Raw genomic sequence first — 22,740 nt, 5'->3', positions numbered from 1 at the left:
GTATAATCACTTTATGAAAGTTATATTTATTACAGTATATAATCAGTGGAGGTTGGTTTTGGAAATAATGTAAATTGTGGTGTAACAAATGCTTTAAATGTTGGGATTTAATAAAAACTTTATTACCAAGAAAGATGCCTCTAATGACCTTTTATTCTATACTAGTATTTATTGTAGCAGATCACACTGAATAGTTTTAATACTTTAGTTCTATTTATGAGAAAAAAGCAGCTGACTGTAAATCTGACTAGGTTTGGGAAAATCTTACACCCTTGCTGCTAACGCAGTGTGGAGGAAAGTGGTAAAAGTAAGGCTGCTGTTAAATTTGCCCAGTGCCTACTACTATTGGGAAGAAGTGTGGGCTGAAGAGGTGAGGACTTGGGGCAAAGAAAACCAGTTTAAGGGCAGAGAAAGGATACAGAGCTGTTGGTTTTGGATGGGAGGAGAGGGTGCTGGGGGAGGGAGCAGCTGTTTTGTCATTCTCAGTTTTGATGGGGGTGGAGGAAGAGGTGTTCTGGCTTTGAGTGGTCATCATGAGAGGCTAGAAATGTCCACAGGTGGAGAGGTTCAAAGAGATTTGTGTCCACATTTGTGTCCTTTCCGAACAAGGGGAAAAACTCAGTTTTCTAAATTTGAAGAACGAGATTCTAGTGGTTGTTAAATGACTAACAGGTTTATGTGCTGAAACTATGAAATTTCTTTTTACAAAGTTGGGAGAAACACACATGAAAAAACATTGAAACATTAATGCTGCAGAAGTGGCTGCCTACTTGATTTGAGAAAGGACAGATGCTCTAGTGCCTCCCTTTTCCATGTGAGTGTATTCTGAGTACAGCATTATATCATTGCCTCTAAGGGCTTCAGTCTTTTATCTTACCATTATTATGGTGTGATACGAATTAACTGGCATCCAGAACAGTAGAGAGTATTTGTGCTGTTAAGTGTGCTTACCAATCAAGTAGCTCCACTACCATGTCTTCTAGGGAGATTCAGGGAATTCATTCCTGCTGTATATTCACAACCATGAGTACACAATATTGGTCAAACGAGATGAATTCATGGCAAGAACTGTTAAGGTGTCATTATGAGTCCTACAGTGTATGCTATAAGAAATGGCTGCAGTTGTGCATTGACAATAAAACAATGTTGCATAGTTAATCATGAAGGGAAGTTTGTTTACGATGGGAAACAAATGAGGTAAATCAGAATAAGTACTCAGGAAGCTCTCCTCGTATCATGAGGTGTATGTGTAAGGATGGTAATTTACAGTTACTTTCACAGCTTTAAATGGTAACTGGTGATACTTTTGATGTATGCCTTCTTTTCATTGAAGAAATCCCCATTTCTCTGCCAGAGGTATCTGTCCCATGAGAGTGGATCTTTGTAAACAGTTGGTTCAGGGCACAGCATCTCTCAGCAGCAGTCTGCTGTAGGTGGGGTGAGTGCCTTTGCCATAGGTTAGTCTGGGAAAGAGGGTTGAACTCTTTCTGAGGGGCAGGGGGGAGCAACAGCAGCTGGGCTGCACTGCTTTGTCTCCAGGACTTTTACTATTTGAATGTGGAAGGTAAAATTAAAAACACTGTATGAAGTCAGGAAATCAAATGCAACCATAATGTTTTTTTATTTTTTTTTTATTTTTTATTTTTTTGTAATGCTTCTCCCCTTATGTTTAGTAGTATTGCAAAATTGTGTTGCTGCCACCTGAGTTTGGCATTTCATTTAGTCATGATAATATGGAGTACCTGGCTCTTCAGTAATGCTACAACTTGTCATGGTCGGGCCTTGAGAAGGCCCTGTTAGAAGAATGTGAAAAGCTTACTTGCTGTTCTTAAGGGTGAATTGTTTTCTTATGGAATGCATACAGTACAATTCCATCTTAGTGCAGCATTCCCAGGAATCAGCATGTAGGTTATAAATAAAAAATCTGCAGTGTCACTTAGGTTTGTGTTGAAAGAAAAATAAGCAGGTGGTACGTACCTGTGTGTTTTCTGCAGTGGCAGTTTACTTGAGGCTTAACAATGTGAAGTTATGACAACAACGCAATTCCTGAGGAGAATCCCCACATTGGACTCAATGATCCTTATGGGTTCCTTCCAACTCGGGTTATTCAATGATTTGAGTTATTCTTGTTCCAGATCAGCTGGTGTTATACTGTTTGTACTTCTTTGCTCTGTAAGGTCCTGATTTCTGCTGAAAACCTGGCATGTCTGTACCTTTGCTTAGTCAAGAATTATTTAAACATTCATGGAACTATTTTTGCTAAGGATGTGTCTGTGTCTATCTGTGGGATCAAGGCTTAAAAAGCTTCCACAATGCAATTCTTTGCAGTCCATTCAATCTCCCAGTCATTATTGCCCTTTCAGCTGTGGATTACATCTTTTCTGTTGTTATATGTCCATGACACAAACAATTCTACTTGTTCCCTGTTAGCAGAATGTTTTAGATTACTGTGTTCAATTAAGATGCTCTCCACAACTTTATTTTAGGTTTTCTGTGGGGACTGTGTGTTTACCACTGTTGTACCACCACAGTTGTACCACCCCACTGTAGTCACCTCCTCCTTGGAGTCCGTGGTCTTCAAATGTTTGTAGAGTCTTATCTCACTGAGTTGCTCTTTTTAATGATGGTCTAGGGATAGGCATGTTTACGCAGCAATTTCTACCTCCCATTTTCTGCAGTGTGTATGTATTTGAAACAAACAAAAACAACAACAACAAAAAAAACACGTTGTACTCTATCTGGTAGTTTGTGCTCTTGTTCTTTTGGACTTTGACACATTAGTCTGGCTCCTTTCTGCTGTCCTGCTGCACAGAGTATGCTCTTGGTTGATGGTAGTGTCCAGTTGTTGGCCAGGAGTCTCGGTATTGGGAGTATCTGCTGCATGCCACTTCTTCCATTCCTTTCACTTTGCTCTTCCTGTAGTTGTACACACTGTTACAGCAGAATTGTCTACCAGTTAACACAAATAAGTGGTTTCAATGTGAAAGTTTTTCAAAACCATATGTGGTCTGTTGGTTCCTACTTACCCTTGGGCAGAAGTCCTTAGATGGCAGACGGCTCTTGTGTGGTTGGGGGTCACCAGGAGTTATATGGTAGTCTACATGTCTGTTGTATTTCTTCATCACTTTTATTTCATTGAGTCAATTTCCTAATTGCTAAGCTCTGCTCTTAATACAAGGCAGTCCAAGGCCCACCTTTTTGAGAATAAAATAGGCCAGTGCCATTCAACAGATTTTAATTTACAGTATTAAAAGATGTGCTTCATTTGTAGTAGCATAATGTCCAATGAAACGTAGGATTTGTTGGGCTGACTTCTGCCTTATTTTCTGATAGGTATGGAGAACTAACTGATTAACAGTTGCTGACTTGGTGTTTTATTTCATAAATCCCTTCTGATCTTTTATCAAAAGGATTCCTTTTTAATGTGCTCAGCAATTAATCTAATAAAGTGCAAATGCAAAGTCACAGAATGTGAAGACAAACTTAACCAACTACTTAGTGCATTGTGGAAGACAAAAGTGGTGCTGTTGATAGGGTTGCCAAAGATATTTGAGTGGGATGTAAGATGTAAGGTGTTAAAGTTTGAAAAAAAAAACAGGGGGGGGGGATTTAAAGGCAATAGGGCCACGCACTTAACAAAAGATCAATAATAATAATAATAATAAAGGTCTTCATATTTTCCTTCTTTTCCACAAGTTACTGGAAGCAAAAGAAGTTCTGCTGTTGGTCATAGTAGTTCATGTCATAGTGAATTTAGGCTCACTTGAGGAGTAATCCCAGTAATCTTGAAGTTAAGGTATGTTTCTTTTGGGTTGGAGGTGCAGATTCTTCTTAATTTTTATGCTTCAAGTTCATTGTTCATAAATGTTTAAGGTTTGTTTATCTGGAAAAGTACTGAAAGTAGGGCTTTCTCCAAAAATGATGAATTGTTAATGATTTACATGAAGGTAAGTCCATAGTTCACTAGACTGATGTACAAAACACCTTCTTACTTACTAGAAACTAGGCTTTCAATCCTGCACATACCAGTGCCCTAGAATGTTTAGAATGTGGTATTTATTCCTTGAAAGCTCCCAGCTGGCTCTTGTTTCTAGACTTGAGTGTGACATTAAGTTGGAAATTAGGTTGTATTTTCCAGAAGTTTAGTGAGTTGAAGCATCAAGTGAAAAATGTTGACATTCATCAAATCAATATTCCCCTGTTGAACTCATCAGCACTTCCACTGGTGTAAGCAACTGCGAGATGTGTCAGTGTAGAAAGATGGTAGTATATATCCATGTGCTAAAAGTGGAGGATGCATGCAGCATTTTTTGGTGCAGTGGTGAATCCTGTCCATGCTGCATGGCTGACAGATGTGTTGTAGTCCTTTGCTATATGTATAGCTTGTGGAAAGCCATTCAACAGCTATTTTAACACCATTGTACCTTCTATTGTGGACAACCCACAGACGTTGTATAGACCGTTCTCAGTGTCTCTCATGGCAGAAAAAGCTTATATTGTGTAACTTCTAATTCTTGTTTGGTACACAGAATGTATCCCAGAGGAGTTTTGGGATTGATTATGGCTGCAACTGCTTTGTCAAGGATGGACACCCTTTCCGTTACATCTCTGGTAGCATTCACTACTCACGGATTCCCCGGTATTACTGGAAGGACCGCCTCTTGAAGATGAAGATGGCAGGGCTGGATGCAATTCAAACGTAAGTAGCTGTTGACTTCCAACATGTTTTGTAGTCTTCAGAGACCCACAAGAAGTAGTTAAGGGAAATGCTGCCATTGCTACTTATTTATTGTTATTTTTTTTAAAGTAGTATGTGAGAAGGCTCTGGGGAAATGAAAGTTGGTATAGGATGACCTCTCATAGCATAGGTTGGGACAACAGCAGCTAACAATCTTTCTTCTTTGCTGATAGGCAATGCTTATTGCTTCAATGCCCAGGATGCACATGTGACCCAAAACCTGTGAACTTCAGCAGCTAAGGAACAGTTTGATCATGTGCTCTTTCTCTGCCAAAGGACATGGTAATCTCTTGTCAAGAGGCAGGCTAGATAAGAAGGGACTGTAAAGTTTTAATATACCCTAAGTTGTATTGCCCTGAAGCCTTGAAAATGTTGGCAAAGGCTTTAGTAATATTTAAAGCTATTTCACCAGAAGTGTTTTAATTTAGGCAAATAGTTGTAAAGTAGGGGGTTCTTCTTTCTCTTAAAACAACAACAACAACAAACAAACAAAAAAACAAACAAAAACAAACCCTCTACCTCCTAAAAATAAGCTTAAATTGCTTTCAGTTGTCTACCCAACCTTTAGTCCATCATTTTTGTCTTTTGAAGTTTGAGTCCTTATTACAACAGATGAGAGAGGAAAAAAAAATTAGCCAACTCTTCTTATTTTTGCCAAAGCTTCTGTGGTAAGGGAAGAAGAATAGTAGAAAAGTGTATAGGCACAGTCTTTTCAAGCAATGTTTGCAATTACCATGCATGGTTTTATTTCTTTTTTAAATCATTGCATGGCTTGGAGCTTCTTTTTGAAACAGCATCCTTGCATGCTATGGACTGCTAGACAATGCTGGCTCTGGCAATGCAGAGCCTGTAGACTGGGGCAGTTTGTTCAGTGGGAGCATTGCACCATCTATGCTTCCCCTCTGTCGAAACCTATGTTTAATTTATCCTGCAAGTTGCAGAGTTGCTTTGTATGCTTGGAGGCGTGATTAGTGTTGGCTGGTATGTGGAGAAGAGATGGAGAGATGTCAGAGAAGGATTTTTTTTTTCAAACTTAGGTTTCTAAGTCATATCTTTTTGTTTCCTATAGAACTATTCCTGTGTTGTGACAGTGCGTTGACTTTTTTTTCTTTGTTTTGTTTTGATTAAACCAAACAAGCCAGTTCTCTCTTGCTGCATAAAGCCAATAGGATTAAGTAGCACACTTGCTCAGGAATGTTAGGACAGAGTTGCTGGAAATGCCCATGTAAAAATTATTTTTCTGTAATAAAAGTAATGAAAAAGACCTAAAAATTATATTGTTTGATGTCTGGGTCCTGACAGTGACTCTGTGACTCCAGTGATCTATAGCATTTTATACTTCACTTTTATCACTGAATGACCCCATAAATACCTGACAACCCCCATCTTGTGTTACTGGTGTTGACTGGTCTCTGTTGGTCTTAGGAGAGTTAAGCTGTTTGTGTTCAGGTGCAAAAGGTATCATCCAGCAGCAAGTGTCTCCTTGAGGTTTTGTGATTTGCTGCTGCAGTCTTAGCTGTTTTTGCTGGTTCATTGATTGCAGATAACAGATTTTTCACAACCTCAGTTTGTAGAACAGTTTGGGATTCTTCAACTTTTTCTCCCCACCATTGTTTACTTTTGATTTTTTTTTCTGCTGTGGTGAGAGATAGGTCCTAAATGTGTATCTTACAAGCAAAAGGTAAGATCAAGGCACCTCTGTGCCTTGCATTTTCTCTCTGCCCCCTTCTTCTTCTCCCTCCCTTAAAAACAAAAACAACAAACAAAACAAAACAAAAAAACACTTGCTTTTCTTTAGACTTTGCAGATAATTAAGTTGTACTGCTCTTGATTTTTGACATGAAACAATGAATTTCCATGTTAACTCAAATAACTCCACTGTGATTTTGTGTTTTTTGTAAAAATGGCACTGGTCTAGATTATTCTTCAATTTTGTTTGTTTTCCCTTCTCTCCTGACTTCTGTTTCATGGATCAGTAAAACTGTTAACAAGCGACTGAAATACCAGTTATGTGAAGTTGTCCTGGAATGGGCAGCAGTGATGCCAGACCTTCTGGCAGATTGTTGCCATAGGACACATGAGTATCCACAGCTGCTCTGGGCAACCCATGCCAGTGCCTCACCACCCTCACAGTGAATAATTTCTTCTTTATATCTAATCTAAATCTACTTTTTGTCGGAAAGGGAAATGGACCCGAGTAACTATGCAACCTTGATGCGAGTATAATCGTCCTCCTTTATTGCATGTTTTCACAGAGTATATATAGGCAACTAACTACAGCATGCGCCGATAACAATTTATAATTGGTCTAGCTTCTCCGTGCACTTGTCTCTAGCTTGTTTCCTCATTATCTCTAATACAAGGACGTCGGAAACAGCGCAAAGCCATCTGCAAATTCCTTTCCCACAACTTTTTTTTTTTTTTTTTTTTTAAATATTTTAAAGCCTTTGTCCTATCACTACACTCCCTGATAAAGAGTCCCCCTTGATATTTCTTGTAGGCCCCCTTTGGGTACTAGAAGGCTGCTGTAAGGTCTCCCCAGAGCCGCCTTTTCTCCAGGCTGAACAACCCCATCTCTCTCAGCTTAATTCATAAGAGAGATGATCCAGTCCTCTGATCATCCTTGTGGCCCTCCTCTGGACCCAAACATCTTAAGCAATAACAGAATATGAGAAAACAGGTGACAGGAAGCTTGACCTTACATCAAAGCTGAAAGTATCAAGGCCTAAACCTTCCAAATAGCAGGATGAAATGTGATGCTGTGCTTGGTGTGACATTTCAGAAGATGAGGTATTGCACCTAGGAATTCCCTTCCCCATCTCTGCAGGTAGCATGCAGAGGCACCTGGCTACCCAAATGTAATTGTCCTTGTTTTCAGTTCCTGAATTGTGATCAGCCAACTAGAAACAGACACTATCGCAAACCTTTGGGTAGGACTGAAAGGTGTCTTTTTATTTATTTATTTATTTTTTTTCATGGAGTAGATCAACAATGAACCACTAGATGGAGCTAAGCATTTGCAGGACTGGAAAATGGAGAAGGTTTCTGGAAGAATCGGCAGTTACTTTATAGGCTTATAAAGTTATGGAAGAATTTGGGGCATTTTATTTGTTTTACTGTATTTGTTGACTAACGACCAAGAAACTAAATCTCTAGAAACTCCCCCTAAGAAAGAGCTGCTGTTTAGAATATCTGTTCATTAAAAAAAAAAAAAAGGCACAATTTACTCTATAAAAAATGTTTAATTTAACTGGCATATTTAAAGTGCCACTCTATTACTTGTGAAATTAGTACCCAGTATTTAATTTTACACAATGTGGAAAAAAACCACAGGTATTACACAGAGAAATATACTATACACTATGGTAGCAAAAGTGGTGTTTTTTGCCTGTTGGCATATCTCTGAAACACAAGAGAAAAACCTGTGACTTTTAACGAAAAAGGTGGTTATAGGATAAACTTAGAAATTGTATGTAAATGGAGAGCAAGTGCTATTACTCAAATGAAAAAATACCATTTCAGTTATGAAAAAGGAATGCCACATTCCTTTATAAATTCATTATTCTGTGGCTAATGTAGTACATTATTAGGAACTGATGATACAGTTGTACAATGGTATATAGGAATTATACATTGCTAAAACTAAAAGTTTTGAAGTAAAATAATATGAAGTTATAGCTAGCTGTAGAAAATATATCAAGGGATTTGAATGTATTAGTAAAAAATTTTAAAGCAGTCTCTGAGATGCTTTCATATCACGGTTCATTCTGTAGTGTTTCACATAAATTTTTCTCCACTTCTCCACTAAAATTTGCCTTTTTTCTGGCCTTGTGAGACAGCATGGGACATGCATTAAAACTATTACAACTATTTCTGTCTTATTCCATCTTGACTGTAAGGGAGCTTGAGAAACCCTTCTGTTCCCATCTCAGCCACCATTGGGCATATTTAGACCTTCTGACTTGTTACTAGGATAAATTCCTAAAATTTTCCCGTATTTTCATAAATTACAGTTTAAAATGTGTAGTTAAAGTGCAGTTAGAATACTTTTGTATTAACCTGTAATTTACTTACCAGTAATAAATAACTTGTTCAGTAGCCTAAAAAGAAAAGCATATAAAGAATTGCTGTCTTTCTGTAGAAGTCTTTTAGATGGTGCAAAACTTGTAATAAAGTTAATACCTACTCATCTTTATTTAGCTAAACCAGGTGCAGCTCTGCTAGAAGCATTTCTCAGTGCATGAGTTGCCACATAAACAGGCATGTTAATTCAACCCAGATAGAGATTTATCTCTATTGCAGTGTTGTCAAAAATTCATAGTCAGATGGTATTTTATGGTAAAAACTGCAACCCCGTTTTCCTATTAGTGTCACTGCCCTGTTTTCCTTCTCATTTTATACTTTTGTCTATGCCTTTTCCTTTGCAAGAGAAAAGTGGAAAGCGATAACTCTAAAGTTCTTGTTGATATCAGGCCTAATTGCTCATTAATGAATAATAAACATTGGTCATGTTTACTGATGGACTTGAGATCACTCTGCTTTTGCTAAGAGTGCTGTGCATGATACCAGCCAGATTTCAACAGAAGCTTTGGATATAGTTAAACCTACCAAAGAGACTTTATTTCCTGCTAATGTTCATACCAACTAGCCTGTTTTTTTTCTTGTTTGCTTATAGGAATTTTGTATAACATGTACCAAAGCATTGCTAAGTCAAGATATATCACTCCTTTTCCTTAATCCTTTAGGCCAACTTTCCTTTGAAAGAATGAAACTAGGTTTATCTGTTCTTCACAAATCCATTTTGTTTACCACATCACTGTTACTTTTTAGGACAAATGATTCAGTAGCTTTGCTGGCATTTTTCCTAGGCATGGAGTTAGGTTGACATGTAATTTTTTAGAATATTTTCCCACTATTATTTTTATGCTTTGTAAGAAAGACAGTATTTTGAGTCTTATATAGGTAATGTAGAAGAATTTTGTATTTCAAAGCAATAGTTTGGAAAATAACATAACTATTAGAGCTGAAAACAAACCAAAATTATTCCACAGTGATAACCTAGATAATGGTATAATGGAAATGGAAAGCAGGTGTAATATGATACTCCATGGTACTGGATTTTTTTGAGGTAAGTTGGTCATTTGTTTGTTTTAAATAGTTATCTACTTTGATTTAAAATACCACCGATCAGCTTGCTCCTCTGCTTGAAATCTAGGTAAATTGCATAAAACCAAATTAATGTTGAATGTATTTTCATGTGGTTTGCATATTCATTAAGTGCACATTTACTTAGTTCTGAAAAAAAAGTGAGTTAATTGAGTACTTTGGAAACAATTAGATTGGCAAAGAAATGAAATATACAGAGTGGAAAATGTGCATTTTGGTGTCTGAGTATGTTGCTTAGACTCTATAATGGCATACAAATTTTAAGCTTTGACTTTTCAAACAGGGGCTTAAATTTCTGGCATTTGTGAGGAAATATTAACTAATGGTAATGATATACTGAAGCATTATTTTTTTTTGTATGTGTTCATGTGTATATATTTCTGAGTGTGGTGTTTTCAATATTGTGTTCATGTGAGGGTTCCTGTTTTTCTTGATTGTTGAAAGCAGTGTTTTCTGCACTTTCTTTTCCTCTTGGTTAATTCTTACAAAATTAACTCTGGAACCTAAAAACAAACCCAAACAATAAGAAAAGTGTTGCTCAAGAGGTTCTTTGCTTGACTAACCACGGTTTTGGTTTTAGAAATTTTTCTCAAATCTGCACTATATGGAGCAGTGGCAGCAGTCCTATTAGAGGGGTCACAAGCTGAGGTGCAGAAAGTAAATGCACGGAGAATGAGTTTTCCTGTTCTCTTGAATCCTTATTTAAGCTGTGTCCAACCTTAATTTTAATGTCTGTCCCTGCTATGACTGCCACTTAGCACTTTCCTAACGCAAATCTCTCACTGCCTTTCTGCAAGGGCTATAAGGTACAACAGTACTCTTAATAGTTAGGTAACATGTTTCTTTATTATCTTGCAACTGAGAGTATTTTTATCTTCTGGGAGATATTCTGCATTGAGGTTGTGGTTTCTGGAGTCCTGGAAATAGGAAAGAGGTGTTTTCTCAAATCCTGATCTGCTTATTTGGCAGTTTTATTACTTGGTTGAAATGAGGTTCAGCTTTGGCCGTGTTTCCAAGCACCTTAGCATCCTCTTCTGTGACCATTCATCCCATGCTGTTTTTCCAGAACCTGCATTGCTTTGGGTCAGTGAGGACTTTTAGGACCTAGATGTAGTATCATTTGAGGCTTACACATTTTGAAGGTCTATGTAGTGGCAACAGTATGGACCTGTCAGCCAAGCTGCTGTGTCTGTGTAAACTGGGTGGTAAATTTGCTAAGGGCTGCATGATTCTTTCTGGAAGCTTATTTCTGACCACCACTTGTGTGGGTATTCATCTCTGCACAAATCTACTGCCACTATATTACTGGCAGCTGACTCTTAACTACTTAAATTTTGGAATAGATGTTATGATTTCAAAATGGCGGTAGCAGAATATGTTCTTGGATGGATATGGACTCCTCCAGACTTAGTGCAAAGTAATAAGCCTTATTTTATTACTCATTTTAATACCTTCTGCCACAGGAAGTACTCTAGAATTCTTTTTGTATTTTACTGATCTGAAGACCAGTTCGGACCAGGTTTTCAGATCCCTGGGGTGTGTAGTGCAAATAATTATTTGGAGTTCTGGTTTAGTCCTGGTTTCTTAATGGAAAATTATGTTCTCTTTCTATAGGTACGTACCATGGAACTACCATGAACCCCAGATGGGTGTGTATGATTTCTCTGGTGACAGAGATCTGGAGTATTTCCTGCAGCTTGCTGATAAAACTGGCTTGCTGGTGATCCTGAGAGCTGGACCTTACATCTGTGCAGAATGGGATATGGTACACCCTTTTTTTTTTTACAACTATGTTGTTACAACTACCTTGTTTCTGGAGTAAATCTAATGCAAGTATTTCTGTCTTAAAGTAGACAAACATACTTTTGTCCTAGACAAGACTCTTGGTTTAGCATATTTAAACCCATGTGTCCTAAGTGACTTCTTACAATGCAACTTAGTAGTTGTGCTGTTCCATGGGAAATTATGACTTGCTTATGTAAAACAGATCTTCAGTTTCAGTACATGTTTTAATAACATGTTGAATTCTTCTTATATCCTAAAAACAATCACTGAAATGGTTCTGATTTTATTTTATTTTTATTTTTTTCCCAGGGAGGTCTTCCAGCATGGCTGTTGGAGAAAGAATCTATTGTTCTTAGGTCTTCTGATTCAGGTAAGAGCATCAGAAAGGACTGGCAAAAATATAATTTAGCAGCAAGCTGACTTGCTATTTGAGGTTATTTCCAGGTAATTCATATTTCAAGATCGTTATTAAAGATTGTGTGTTCAGTAAATAGGTGGAATAAACAAAACAGTGTTGAAAATCATGTGTCTTCTGTGATTACAGAATTGTAGGACTTAGTCCTTCAGGTCCTTGTAGATGCTTCATACCCTAGAACCAGTGCTTTCTCAGCAGTTGATTTGCCAAGATAATGAATGTACAAATTATGCAGTCTGCTTCTTCATTCTTCCCTTTCCAGACCTTTTCTGAAGAACTTCTGAAACAACCATCAGTTTCAACCAAACTTCAAAGCTGTTATGTTTCAAACCTATTGACAAGTTTTGTAAAATTGGTAACGAAATATTTATTGTTACCATTGAAGAAAATGCAGGTAGCTCTCAGGTTTGAGTTTTTCAGTTTTTCAGCAGTCAGCTGGCTCCTCTTTGTGGGGTTCTTCCCGCCTGGTCAGTGTGCATGTAATTCCAGAGCTAGTTAGAACACTCTTTTGTGCTACCTGGTCATGGACAGGATGTGTAAAGATAAGATGAGACAGGATATTAATGTAGTTATCGGGGAGAGAATAAGGGCACAAAGACATAGATCCATACTGTACCTGACTTCACTTCTGCTCATTATGGGAGAAATTATCTGTTTAAAAGAGTAGTACAGATGTAGTGACATTTGTTGAAATGCATTAGGACAACTTGTGTGATGACATTGAAGTCTTTCATGTGATTTTCAAAGTTAATCAGTATTTAAATGTTTTTTTTTTTATTTAGTAAACTGTACTGGAAGCTGACACTTTTGAACAAGTGTAAGAGCACATCAGTTCATTAAATGCTGTTCTAAATACATCAAGTGTATCAGAAATTTATATTTATGCATTTTACTTGGTAAAAAGTACCCTTATACAATAAAACAACAACAGCAACAAAAACACACAAAGAAGTAGAAAAGTAATTGATCCATTTATACTTTCTGTATTACAGATTATCTGGCAGCAGTAGAGAAATGGATGAGTGTCCTTTTGCCAAAGATGAAGCCTCACCTCTATCAAAATGGAGGTCCAATCATCATGGTGCAGGTAAAAGGGGATTTTATGAAAATCCCCTTTATGAAAATCAAATAAAAGCGAGCAGCACAGATGCTTATATTGTTCTTGTGGATGTTGCATGGGTATTGGGTAGTAATGTACACAGAAGTTCCTTAGCAGCTTCAGGTAGCTGCAAGATTCAATGGAGTCCCTTATCCTAAAGAACTGAATGCACTGTCTGCAGAATTCAGAGTGCACTTGTCTGCTCTGTCAAAGTTGCTTCCCCCAACTACAGAAAGCAGTAGAGGAAACTTGTGGAGTTTTTTAGATATGATTCTTATGCCAGTTCTCACATAAAGCCAAAATATATTAGTTATGTGAAACCCTCTGGCAGGAGGGCTTGCTGCAGATAGAAGCAAAACCAGTATGAAATAGGCCTAAAACTTGTTGCAAGAACAGTTTCAAAATTTAGGCTTTTTAGTTCTTAGCACATAACTTGATCTGTAAATGTTTCAGGACACAGTGCTCTGCATTTGAGGGGGGTAGTTTATTTTAAACTACCAAAGCTTTGTGATTCTTATTTTAAACTCTCTGTCTTGCTCAAATAGGATAGGAGACTCTTCTTAAAAAAAATCCAAGATGATTGTTTTTGAATAATATGTTAGCTCTATTCAGCGAAAGCACTGAGTTAGAAATAAGATGTTTATAACGGGAGTTTCAGAAATAGCATTCAGGTTTTTGTGGCATTGGATCTGGAGCTTGAAAGGCCCCTTAAGAAAGGGGCAGGATATGTACCTCTCATTAGCAGCAGGGTTGTCTTTCTCCCCTCAGTCTTTTGAGCCTGTTACAGAGCTTTATTAATATATCTCTGCTCTGGAAGTCCAATTCCACTGCAGTTTTGATCATGTTATATGACCTGTTCTATGCCTTTATTGCTCTCCTTGGGAGGTAGGTCATAGCTCTTCATTTTGAATAGGGACTATGTTTTGATTACTGTTACGAAGCAGTTAGGGTAGATATTTTATGTGGAGCTGAAGGCTGATTTTGTAGGATAATTACCCCTACACAGTGACTGCTGCAGTGTAAGATACAGGTGAGATGAATGAGTGCCTGCAAGTGTTCCCTTTTGTTATTCTTCAGGGCTGGAATTCAAGTGGCATTTTCAGCATTGCTATCAAAGGAAGGGGAGGGGTAGATTTGGACTTTCCTTTTTTGGAGTTGGATGCAGACTGAAATTGGCTATTGCTTTACTGACTTGCTTTCTCTGTGCAGGTGGAGAATGAGTATGGAAGCTACTTTGCTTGTGACTATGATTATCTGCGTTCCCTTCAGAAGCTCTTTCGCCAGCATCTTGGGCATGAAGTGGTACTGTTCACAACTGATGGTGCAAGCCAGCTTTACTTGAGATGTGGAGCTCTTCAGGGTTTTTACGCAACAGTGGACTTTGCCCCAGGTTGGAGACAGCTGTTTGTTACCAAAAAATTAATTAGAAATGTGCACACTGCCATAATTTGCAGTGATACAGGCCTTAAGAATGGACAGGCAACCGTAGTGTGTTCAGAAAGTGCCTGTTTGACAGAACAGGAGAGCAAATGCTGTGAACATTCATATACTGCACAGACTTGACAAAATAGGCTTAAGGCACAAGAAACAAACCCCAAGATAAGTGTGTTTTTTTTTTTTTGTTTTGTTTTTTTTGTCTTGTGGCTTCTAATGTGCATTATTCTCTCTACTGTCAAAGATATGTCTACTAGGAATCCATTTTCTTATAAATGCATTGAAATTAAGAACTCCTTCATGTATATCATTTATGAGATGATGAGCTGCTCATGGAAGTAATTTCCAGTCCCTGTGCTTGAGCCAGTAGGGTTGCTCAGAGGTGAAACTCCTCTTTACAGACTGTTTAGCTTTTGTTCTTCCCCATCATCTTGCTTCCACAAGCCCAGGCCTATAGTTTCAAATGTCTGAGTAGTAATTCTGTCACGTCTCAGTTTTATGTTGCCAGGATGTCATTTCTGAGAAGAGCTGGGTTTTCAGAGGATGTCTTAAAAGCAGAGATGTGTGTGTATGCTTGCATATGTCATAGATCATATGGCTGGGTTTGGAAGGGACTTTAAAGTTCCAACCCCCTGTCATGGGCAGGGATGCCACCTGCTAGATCAGGTTGCCCAGGGCCTCATTATGTATGCGTTTATGTATATATTTTAACTAAGTTTAACTAAGTTCTGCAACTTGAGCACTAGAATCAAGTGTATAGATTCCTGTATTTTCTGATGTAAGGTTCTAATCTGCCTTTTTGCTAGGTGTTGGAAGGGAGATGAGAAACCTATTTCAGTAAAATGAGGACTGCAAAAGTCATGGATGTAGCAACTCAGTTTTACTTCGGTCTGTTTATAGGTGGCAATGTCACAGCAGCATTCTTAGCTCAAAGGAGCAGTGAACCTACAGGCCCTTTGGTATGTATTTTCACTTAAATTCTTTTATCTTTCCTAATCCTAGTGGCTAATAATAGAGGAGTTGGCAACAGGGGACAGTTTCTTAAGGTCATACTTACAAAGATGTCATTTGTACGTCACTCAGAAAAACTGAACTGAGGAGCTTATCTGTGTGTAGGTCAAATCCACATTAACTGCTGTTCTGCAAATATCAGTATAGTCTTAGGAGATACTAATTTTCAGTATTGTTCCCTGCTAAGACAAATGTTTACAAAGCAGCGGAAACAGTAAGTATGATTAGATGTGAGTTAGTCAGCTACATGTGTGGGTGGAAGTTAAAAGTCAAATTAAAAGGGCAGGTTAAAAGTTGCTTCCTGTTTTCAGCTACCCTAGAGTTTCTACACAAGCTATAATGGGATGTAAGATCACTGAAAGACATTTTGACAAAGGTAGAAGACCTTTGAGGGTACAAGCTTATTTCTGTGCTATGAAATTGTTTAGAACAGAGTTTCAGTGTTTGAAAGATTTATTTTACGTTACATCTGGTCTACATATATTAATCTAAAGAGAATGTATTCCTTCCATCATTTATTTTTGTGCCAAACATCTAAGCTTAGCATTTAGCATCAACACGTTCAGTTTGATGGGTTCTAAGGAAATCCATACTCTCTGGTACTTAAGCAATCATTTTCAAAGTGTACACATAAAATTATTCTCCTTATTCTTTATTCTCCTTATTCTTTATTCTCCTTATTCTTTATTCTCTTCTGAAAAGGACTGATTTTAATATACTCTGCTATATTTATTGTAATTTAAAAATGTCTAAAATGAGTCAAGGTACCTTTTTCCTTCCTTTACAATTAGTAACCTAAGTCACATTGTGTTCTGTTCTTGTTTCCTCATCATGTTTTCCCTTCTTTTTTTGCTGTTCCTTCTTTCAGGTTAATTCTGAGTTTTATACTGGATGGTTGGATCACTGGGGACACCCTCATTCTGTTGTGCCTGCACAAACCATAGCTAAAACACTTAATGAAATCCTGGCAAGTGGTGCTAATGTTAACCTGTAAGTGTATGTTCAGTAGGTGATAATTTGACGGGAGATTTTTTTTCCCAAATTCAGCAAAACCTGATTTAATTGGATGGCTTTTCTTGTTTGTTTTTAGGTACATGTTTATAGGTGGAACTAACTTTGCCTATTGGAATGGTAAGAAATAATTTAAATGATTCTGATGATATAGGGGAACTGCTTATGTGTTAGATAGTAACATATTCTGTAAAAGAATAAGCTATGCCTGCTTTCACATGCCAAAAGATGACTGCATGAGCAGTTCTTTGTCTATTGCCAGCACGTTCTACTAAACTGGCATGGTATTTACCTTTGCAAAGGCTTTACTCAATACTGTGAAACACTTGAAAGGTGGATACATTTGCTTCTCTCCAGGATATTTCTGAAGGCTGTGTAACACAGCAGTGTGAGCTCAGAAGGATGTTGTCTTCCACAGGGAATATATTATCTGTGCTGAATCCCAAGTGCCGAAGTCTACTTTGAATCTAAAAATGTAGTACAGTCTGGTTGTGACTGTAGAGAATTCTGAAAGTTGAACTCCTTGGAGAGAGAAAACAACAACAAAAATATAACCACAACTCTTTCACCATTTTTATTGCTTTTTTTCCCCACCTCTCTTAGGTGCTAATATGCCTTATATGCCACAGCCCACTAGTTATGACTATGATGCTCCACTGAGTGAAGCAGGGGATCTGACTGAAAAATACTTTGCCTTGAGGGAAGTCATTGGTATGGTGAGTGTCCCTAGGGTATGCTTAGAATAGTTCTTTGAAACATTCTGGGTGTACTGCATACTCTTGCTCTAGAGTTGTTTTAATTTGCTTCTGGATTTACTGTTCTCTGTAGGTAAAGGAAGTAAATTGGTACAAGGTGGTTAGGCCAACTCAACTGTTGTTTAAAAAAAGGGGGGGGGGGGGCAGAAGAGGGCAGATCTTGCACCTCTCTGGTTTTCCCTACTGTCTCAAAGACTCCCTCCTTTTCAGAGGAAGGGATCCAGTTGAAAGTCTGACACTGAGATGATTCAACTCTGATTTTTTGCCATGTTTGCATTCTTTCAATTTGAGGTCAGTAAGCTGAATTGCATTACTTGATCAGATGAGAACCAGTGCTGGCAGAAGGGGAGCAGAGAGATAGAAAGCATATGTCTGAGATTAGGGACGGAGGAGGAGTGAGCAGGCCTTTTCCCTTGCAGCATTGATCAGGCACTCAGCTCAGGCTGGTCACTTGGTGTCAGCCTGGTAGTACTGCAGCTTTGATCTTTGGCTGCCTGTCATATGCTTCACATTGTGTTTCTGCGTCTGTAAGAAGGAGCATGCTCATCCAAATGACCACATCTTGCTTTTGTGATGCCACAAATGGTAGATCATGGGTGATACCAACTTTGCTGTAAAAAATGCTTTGAAGTGGGTGGTATTTCTACAAACTGGAGTTTGAAGTGAAATATGGAAACTGTATCTGGATTTTGAATAGACTTGCATTGGACACCATTCAGATAAGGCTTAAAAGTCCCTGGGAGTCTCAAGGCTAACGCTTATACTTTTTGTCCTTTTGCATGTCAAAAACATTCATGTGCACTAGGAGATACTGTTTTGGTGGGAGTAGGTCTCCTGAAATTGTTGCGCTGTTTCTAGGGTAAAGCATACCTTTATCTCCCTACCTGTAGAAGGCCTGCTGTGGGAGTATTTTATGCCATGTCTCCATTGTCCCTAAGCTTTCCATTCATGGGGTAATTCTGAGAGCCTTTCAAGGGGAACATACTGTCCTGATGCAGCTTTTCTCAAGAGAAGAATTCCCAAACTTCCTGTTTTTGAGTTATTTTCTAAAAGGCAAGATCCCTATCAGAAATTTAAGTAATGTTCTAGTGCAATGAGATAGCTTTGATAAGATACGAAGCGTTCAGTCTAAACTAAGGTGTGCTGGGTCATGTACAGCTTTTTTGGTGTGGTTTCTTTATCTTTTAACCTTCAATATCCATAGGATCTTGGTGAAGCTTTCCTGTCTCTGCTGTGGCTTCTCAACCCATAATAAATAGTCTATCAACTCTGTAGTTTGAGTTGAAGCTGACAAAAGAAAATGAAGGTGCCTGTAACTAATTACTGCATTCAGAATGTTAGCTGTGCTACAAGACTAGCTCACTTTAATTTTCCTTAACTGTTTCTTTTGGGTGACAAATATAATAAAGAAGAAGGCTTTCAACAAACAAACAAACAAAAAATACAACAACTATTTCAATTGCTGTCAACATTTTCTAATTTTTACCATTTTGGCTGTAATTTTCTACTTTTGATTTCTTGTCTTAGGTGAATATAGTTTTTTTTTTTTTTTTTTTTTTAAGATGACTGTTTTGATTATTTTCAAATACAGAGAGGAAGAAGTAAACTTGTTACCAGAAATATCAGTCAGACTTTCATCAGTTCATAGTTGAAATTTGGCATGAGGGCATTGGGAATTACACTGCTGTTATTTGTTTAAAAAAAAATAGAACAACTAAACAAAAAGTTGTCTTGGTGCAGAGGCAAGCTTTAGAGCATGAGTTTTGTGTTGGATATACCACGTCTAAGCCCAGCAAATTATACTTCATGAAAAAACTTTGATTTTAACTTGAATGTGTTCCTTTAGTAAACGCAATAATAGATAGGAAGAGTAGGCATAAAGCAAGGAACAAATAGTGGGAGGAAAGGGAGAAGGGGACAGTATGAGAAGAAGGTAAGAAGTCTGTAGGCTCAAAAAGGAGGGGACTGGGGTACATGTCAGAGAGTTCTTGTCTAAATTTACCTCTGTTTAGAGGTGTCCAAGAAAGTGATGGTCATCCTTTGCCCCTTCTCTCTCTAGAAATGCAGTAAGCTGATCTCAGGTGGTTATTGCTAGAGTTATAGGGCACGAAGTAAACACAAGTAGCCTGACAGTCATAATGCTTCCCTGTCAAGTTTTCAGGTTTCTGTGGGACTGACAGGTGTCTAGTCCAGGAGCAGAGGGAAGCTAGGGAAGTTTGCTCATAGGTTTGTGGAGCTGTGGGAGAGGCTATGGTTGCCTGCTGCTATAGATTTGGGGGCTTCAGGTCTCCTTGGAATTTTTTTTTTTAAATCACTTTCATATTTTTGTTTCTGCAATAGCTTCCTGCTGGGCTAGCATGTTGAAATGGCCTGGCAAATAGGTCTGTTGATGCCTGGCTGTGGGGGAGAATGTGAATATAGGCCAAGGGAAGGTGGGACCATATCTGCTGTCTAAGCTGATGTGGAGCTCTGCAGCCTGGAAAGCTGATGGGGGCACCAGAACCTGGGATGAGAGGAGTGCATCAGATGGATGTGTACAGGTGGGGTGAGAGGTGGTAAGTTCCATAAAGTGAGGCTGTCAAATATATTGTTTGCCAATGCAGGATCCGGTACCAGGATTATGGCAGCACAAAGGGGGTGTACTGGATGGGGTGAAGGCTGCAGCAGTTCAGTATGTCCCCTGAGGGCCCCTGGCAAGTGAAGCATAACTGAATGAATGGGTCAGTTTGACAAAATGGCTGTGGCTTATGCGGCATGTGAGGAGAACAACTTGAAGCTATTAAGACTGTCTTTATCTGAATTTTTCTACAGCCTCCTTTTTCTGTTTTCTGAGCTATTGGGGAGTAGAGGGTGCCCCAGCAGCCTGGTAGCTGCTAGCAGAATTATTTTCTGCTGGCTGTGAGTTTTTCACAAGCAATTCTAAAAGAAACTAGCCCAGGCAGTAATGGATTAGCAGACATGTGTGAGCATGCTGTGCATGGAGTATAACACTAGAAAAAAAGACACGAAGCTAATAATTCCCTTGTGGAAGTGCCGCTAAAGGAAGATGGAAGGGTCAGATGAAAATATTGCCCTACAGACTTGGAAATGGTAACTCAAGCTACCATTGACTTGGGGATGACTTGGGAAGGGCTGTAGGAGATGGTAATGCAAGCTCTAGCCACAGGAGGGCTCCAAGAACACTGATTCTTTGCAGCTCCTTACCTATGCTGCTGTTTTTTCTTTATGGTTACCTCTAGGTGAGTATTTACTAAAAAATTAGACTTACTACTTGTGAACAAGTAAGGTGGACTTTTTAAAAATTACTTTTGAGGCTAGATGCAGGTGTAATCTACTAGTGAGATTATCTACTTCTAGCTAAAGTTCTACAGCTGTAGGTTGTAAAGTAGAAAGTGAGAATTCATTTAAAACGTGTTCATATTTCAGTTTCACATGCATTTTTTCCTCTTTTCCTTTCTAGTATAACCAGTTACCAGAAGGTCTTATCCCTCCAACAACATCCAAATTTGCATATGGGAAGGTTTGCTTGCAAAAGGTAAATTCACATCTGTAATATGCAAAGTATATCTTTCTGTAATGCTGCATGTTTGCTTCTTTGAAAAAATTGTGTTTGAGAGTATCGTGGCAGTCTCTAGGTACCGTACAAAATAGGAAGGAAAACCTTGAAAACAAACTGTCAGGACGGAGAGAACAGAGCTTGGGAATTAAAAATGATGCCCTTCATGGAAAATGAATAGATATGTTATCTGAATATAAAATGATATTTTTTACTATATTCCATATGGACATGAAGTTTTACTGAACTGAAATGAATATATTCATAACATAAGAGAATCATAGTTGTCTGAAAACTCGTGTATGTAAAATAGCTGGGGGAATGGTAGCACAAGAGGTATGTTTCTGTAGCTAGAGATGCCTCAGGGTGAATAGATGGGTAGAATCTATGCATCTTTTAGGTAAATACTTTGAATAGTAAATTTGAAGTGTGGAACACTTTCAATACATTTGAAACTCTTGTCAGTATAGTTTCTTGCAAGATCTGTGAAAACTGTAGCTATTGAAAGAAATTAGTTTCCTGTCAAGGGAAAAGTGTGCAGACCCCAACCTTGTTAGATCACCCTCTGACAACAGAGTTGTAACTGGTCAGCACATGAGTAGCTGGGATTTGTCCATAGCATCATCAATTAGTGCTGTGAATGGTTCTGTGAAATATAGTTGACAACTAGTGTCCTGCAGTGAGTGCGGAATGTGGTTTAGGGGATTGAAGAGACAAACAAACAGGTATGAACTTGGCTTTATTCATTCTGCTGCTTGCAGTCTAGTTGTTTTGAGATGGTGGATTACTGTGGTTGGTCTACTGGATACTGTATTTCATAACATTCTGATTTATGTTTTGTACTGTTAATTTGACAGACACCATTTCAGTCAACAATATATCTGATCTCTTATGCGCTGCAGCTGAAATGTTGCAAAATTTGCTAGTGATAAGGCTTTACAGGCTTTTTCAAGACATCCTACTCAAGTGGTGGGCAGGAATAATTTTTTTGTAAAGTGATTCACCAGTGAAGCTGACACAGATCTATATCATTTTCAACTGCCTCTGAGTATCTTCAGACCTTTTAGGCCAGGGTTGCTGTATGAGGTTTCACTGAACTGGCTTATATTTGGTAGAGACTGTTATCTACACACCTGCCACTTCAGCTGCTCTTGTGGGTTGCAGACACTTGGGAGCCTTGCAATTAGATATTGACTCTCCATTTTCTCATGGATTATGACATTCAGACAGGGCTGTCCAATTTCATAGGAATGACTTTCTCTTTCTTGCCTTCAAGAACAGAAAGCTGCAGGGCAGCGGGGTCAGAAACCTGCCTTAAAAAGGAGAAGCCAGGACAAATGACTTGCTCAAATATCACAGCTTTGACCTGGCTCTCACAATGGAAGCCCTGTTCCTACACTGTCACCTACTACACTTTTTTGTTTGAGAAGTGTGTTACTCTGTACCCACCAGTCCTAGGAAGCAAGATGGCATGTCTAAACTCACAGGTGTGAGGTTCCTATCATTGCCTATGCATATATTGCCATCTGTACCAAAAGTTTCTAGAATTGTCTAATGGGAAGAAAGCTGTTTTCTGCTCTGCAAACCCACTGCAATATGGAACAAACCTCAAATCACAGAGGGTTTGTACTGTCTTGGTCAAAGCTGTCCTCTCAACTCCGTGACACATTCTCACCGCTGCTTGGACAAGGTCCGACATACCTTGTTGTCTGAAGAAGCTTGGATGTGTCAGAGGGGAAATATTCAAAATATTCATGATGCTTAGGTGTC

The 22,740-nt window shown here is 38.4% G+C and overlaps 1 protein-coding gene across 1 annotated transcript in view; it reads left to right on the top strand.

Annotated features, from left to right (window-relative positions):
* Positions 1 to 22,740, top strand: part of GLB1 (galactosidase beta 1) — a 51,182-nt gene that overhangs the window by 9,604 nt on the left and 18,838 nt on the right. Inside the window, exons 2-11 of the mRNA XM_035317719.1 lie at positions 4,530 to 4,699; positions 11,519 to 11,669; positions 11,999 to 12,059; positions 13,097 to 13,191; positions 14,413 to 14,593; positions 15,538 to 15,596; positions 16,517 to 16,638; positions 16,739 to 16,779; positions 17,263 to 17,375; positions 20,875 to 20,949. Of these exons, the coding sequence (XP_035173610.1) occupies positions 4,530 to 4,699; positions 11,519 to 11,669; positions 11,999 to 12,059; positions 13,097 to 13,191; positions 14,413 to 14,593; positions 15,538 to 15,596; positions 16,517 to 16,638; positions 16,739 to 16,779; positions 17,263 to 17,375; positions 20,875 to 20,949 (1,068 nt within the window). The remainder of the gene's footprint in view (positions 1 to 4,529; positions 4,700 to 11,518; positions 11,670 to 11,998; positions 12,060 to 13,096; positions 13,192 to 14,412; positions 14,594 to 15,537; positions 15,597 to 16,516; positions 16,639 to 16,738; positions 16,780 to 17,262; positions 17,376 to 20,874; positions 20,950 to 22,740) is intronic.

This window comes from Oxyura jamaicensis, chromosome 2 (assembly GCF_011077185.1).
Source record: "Oxyura jamaicensis isolate SHBP4307 breed ruddy duck chromosome 2, BPBGC_Ojam_1.0, whole genome shotgun sequence".
Lineage (NCBI taxonomy): Eukaryota > Metazoa > Chordata > Aves > Anseriformes > Anatidae > Oxyura > Oxyura jamaicensis.
The sequence above is the reverse complement of the archived record's forward strand: the minus strand, read 5'-3'. Positions and strand labels throughout refer to the sequence as shown.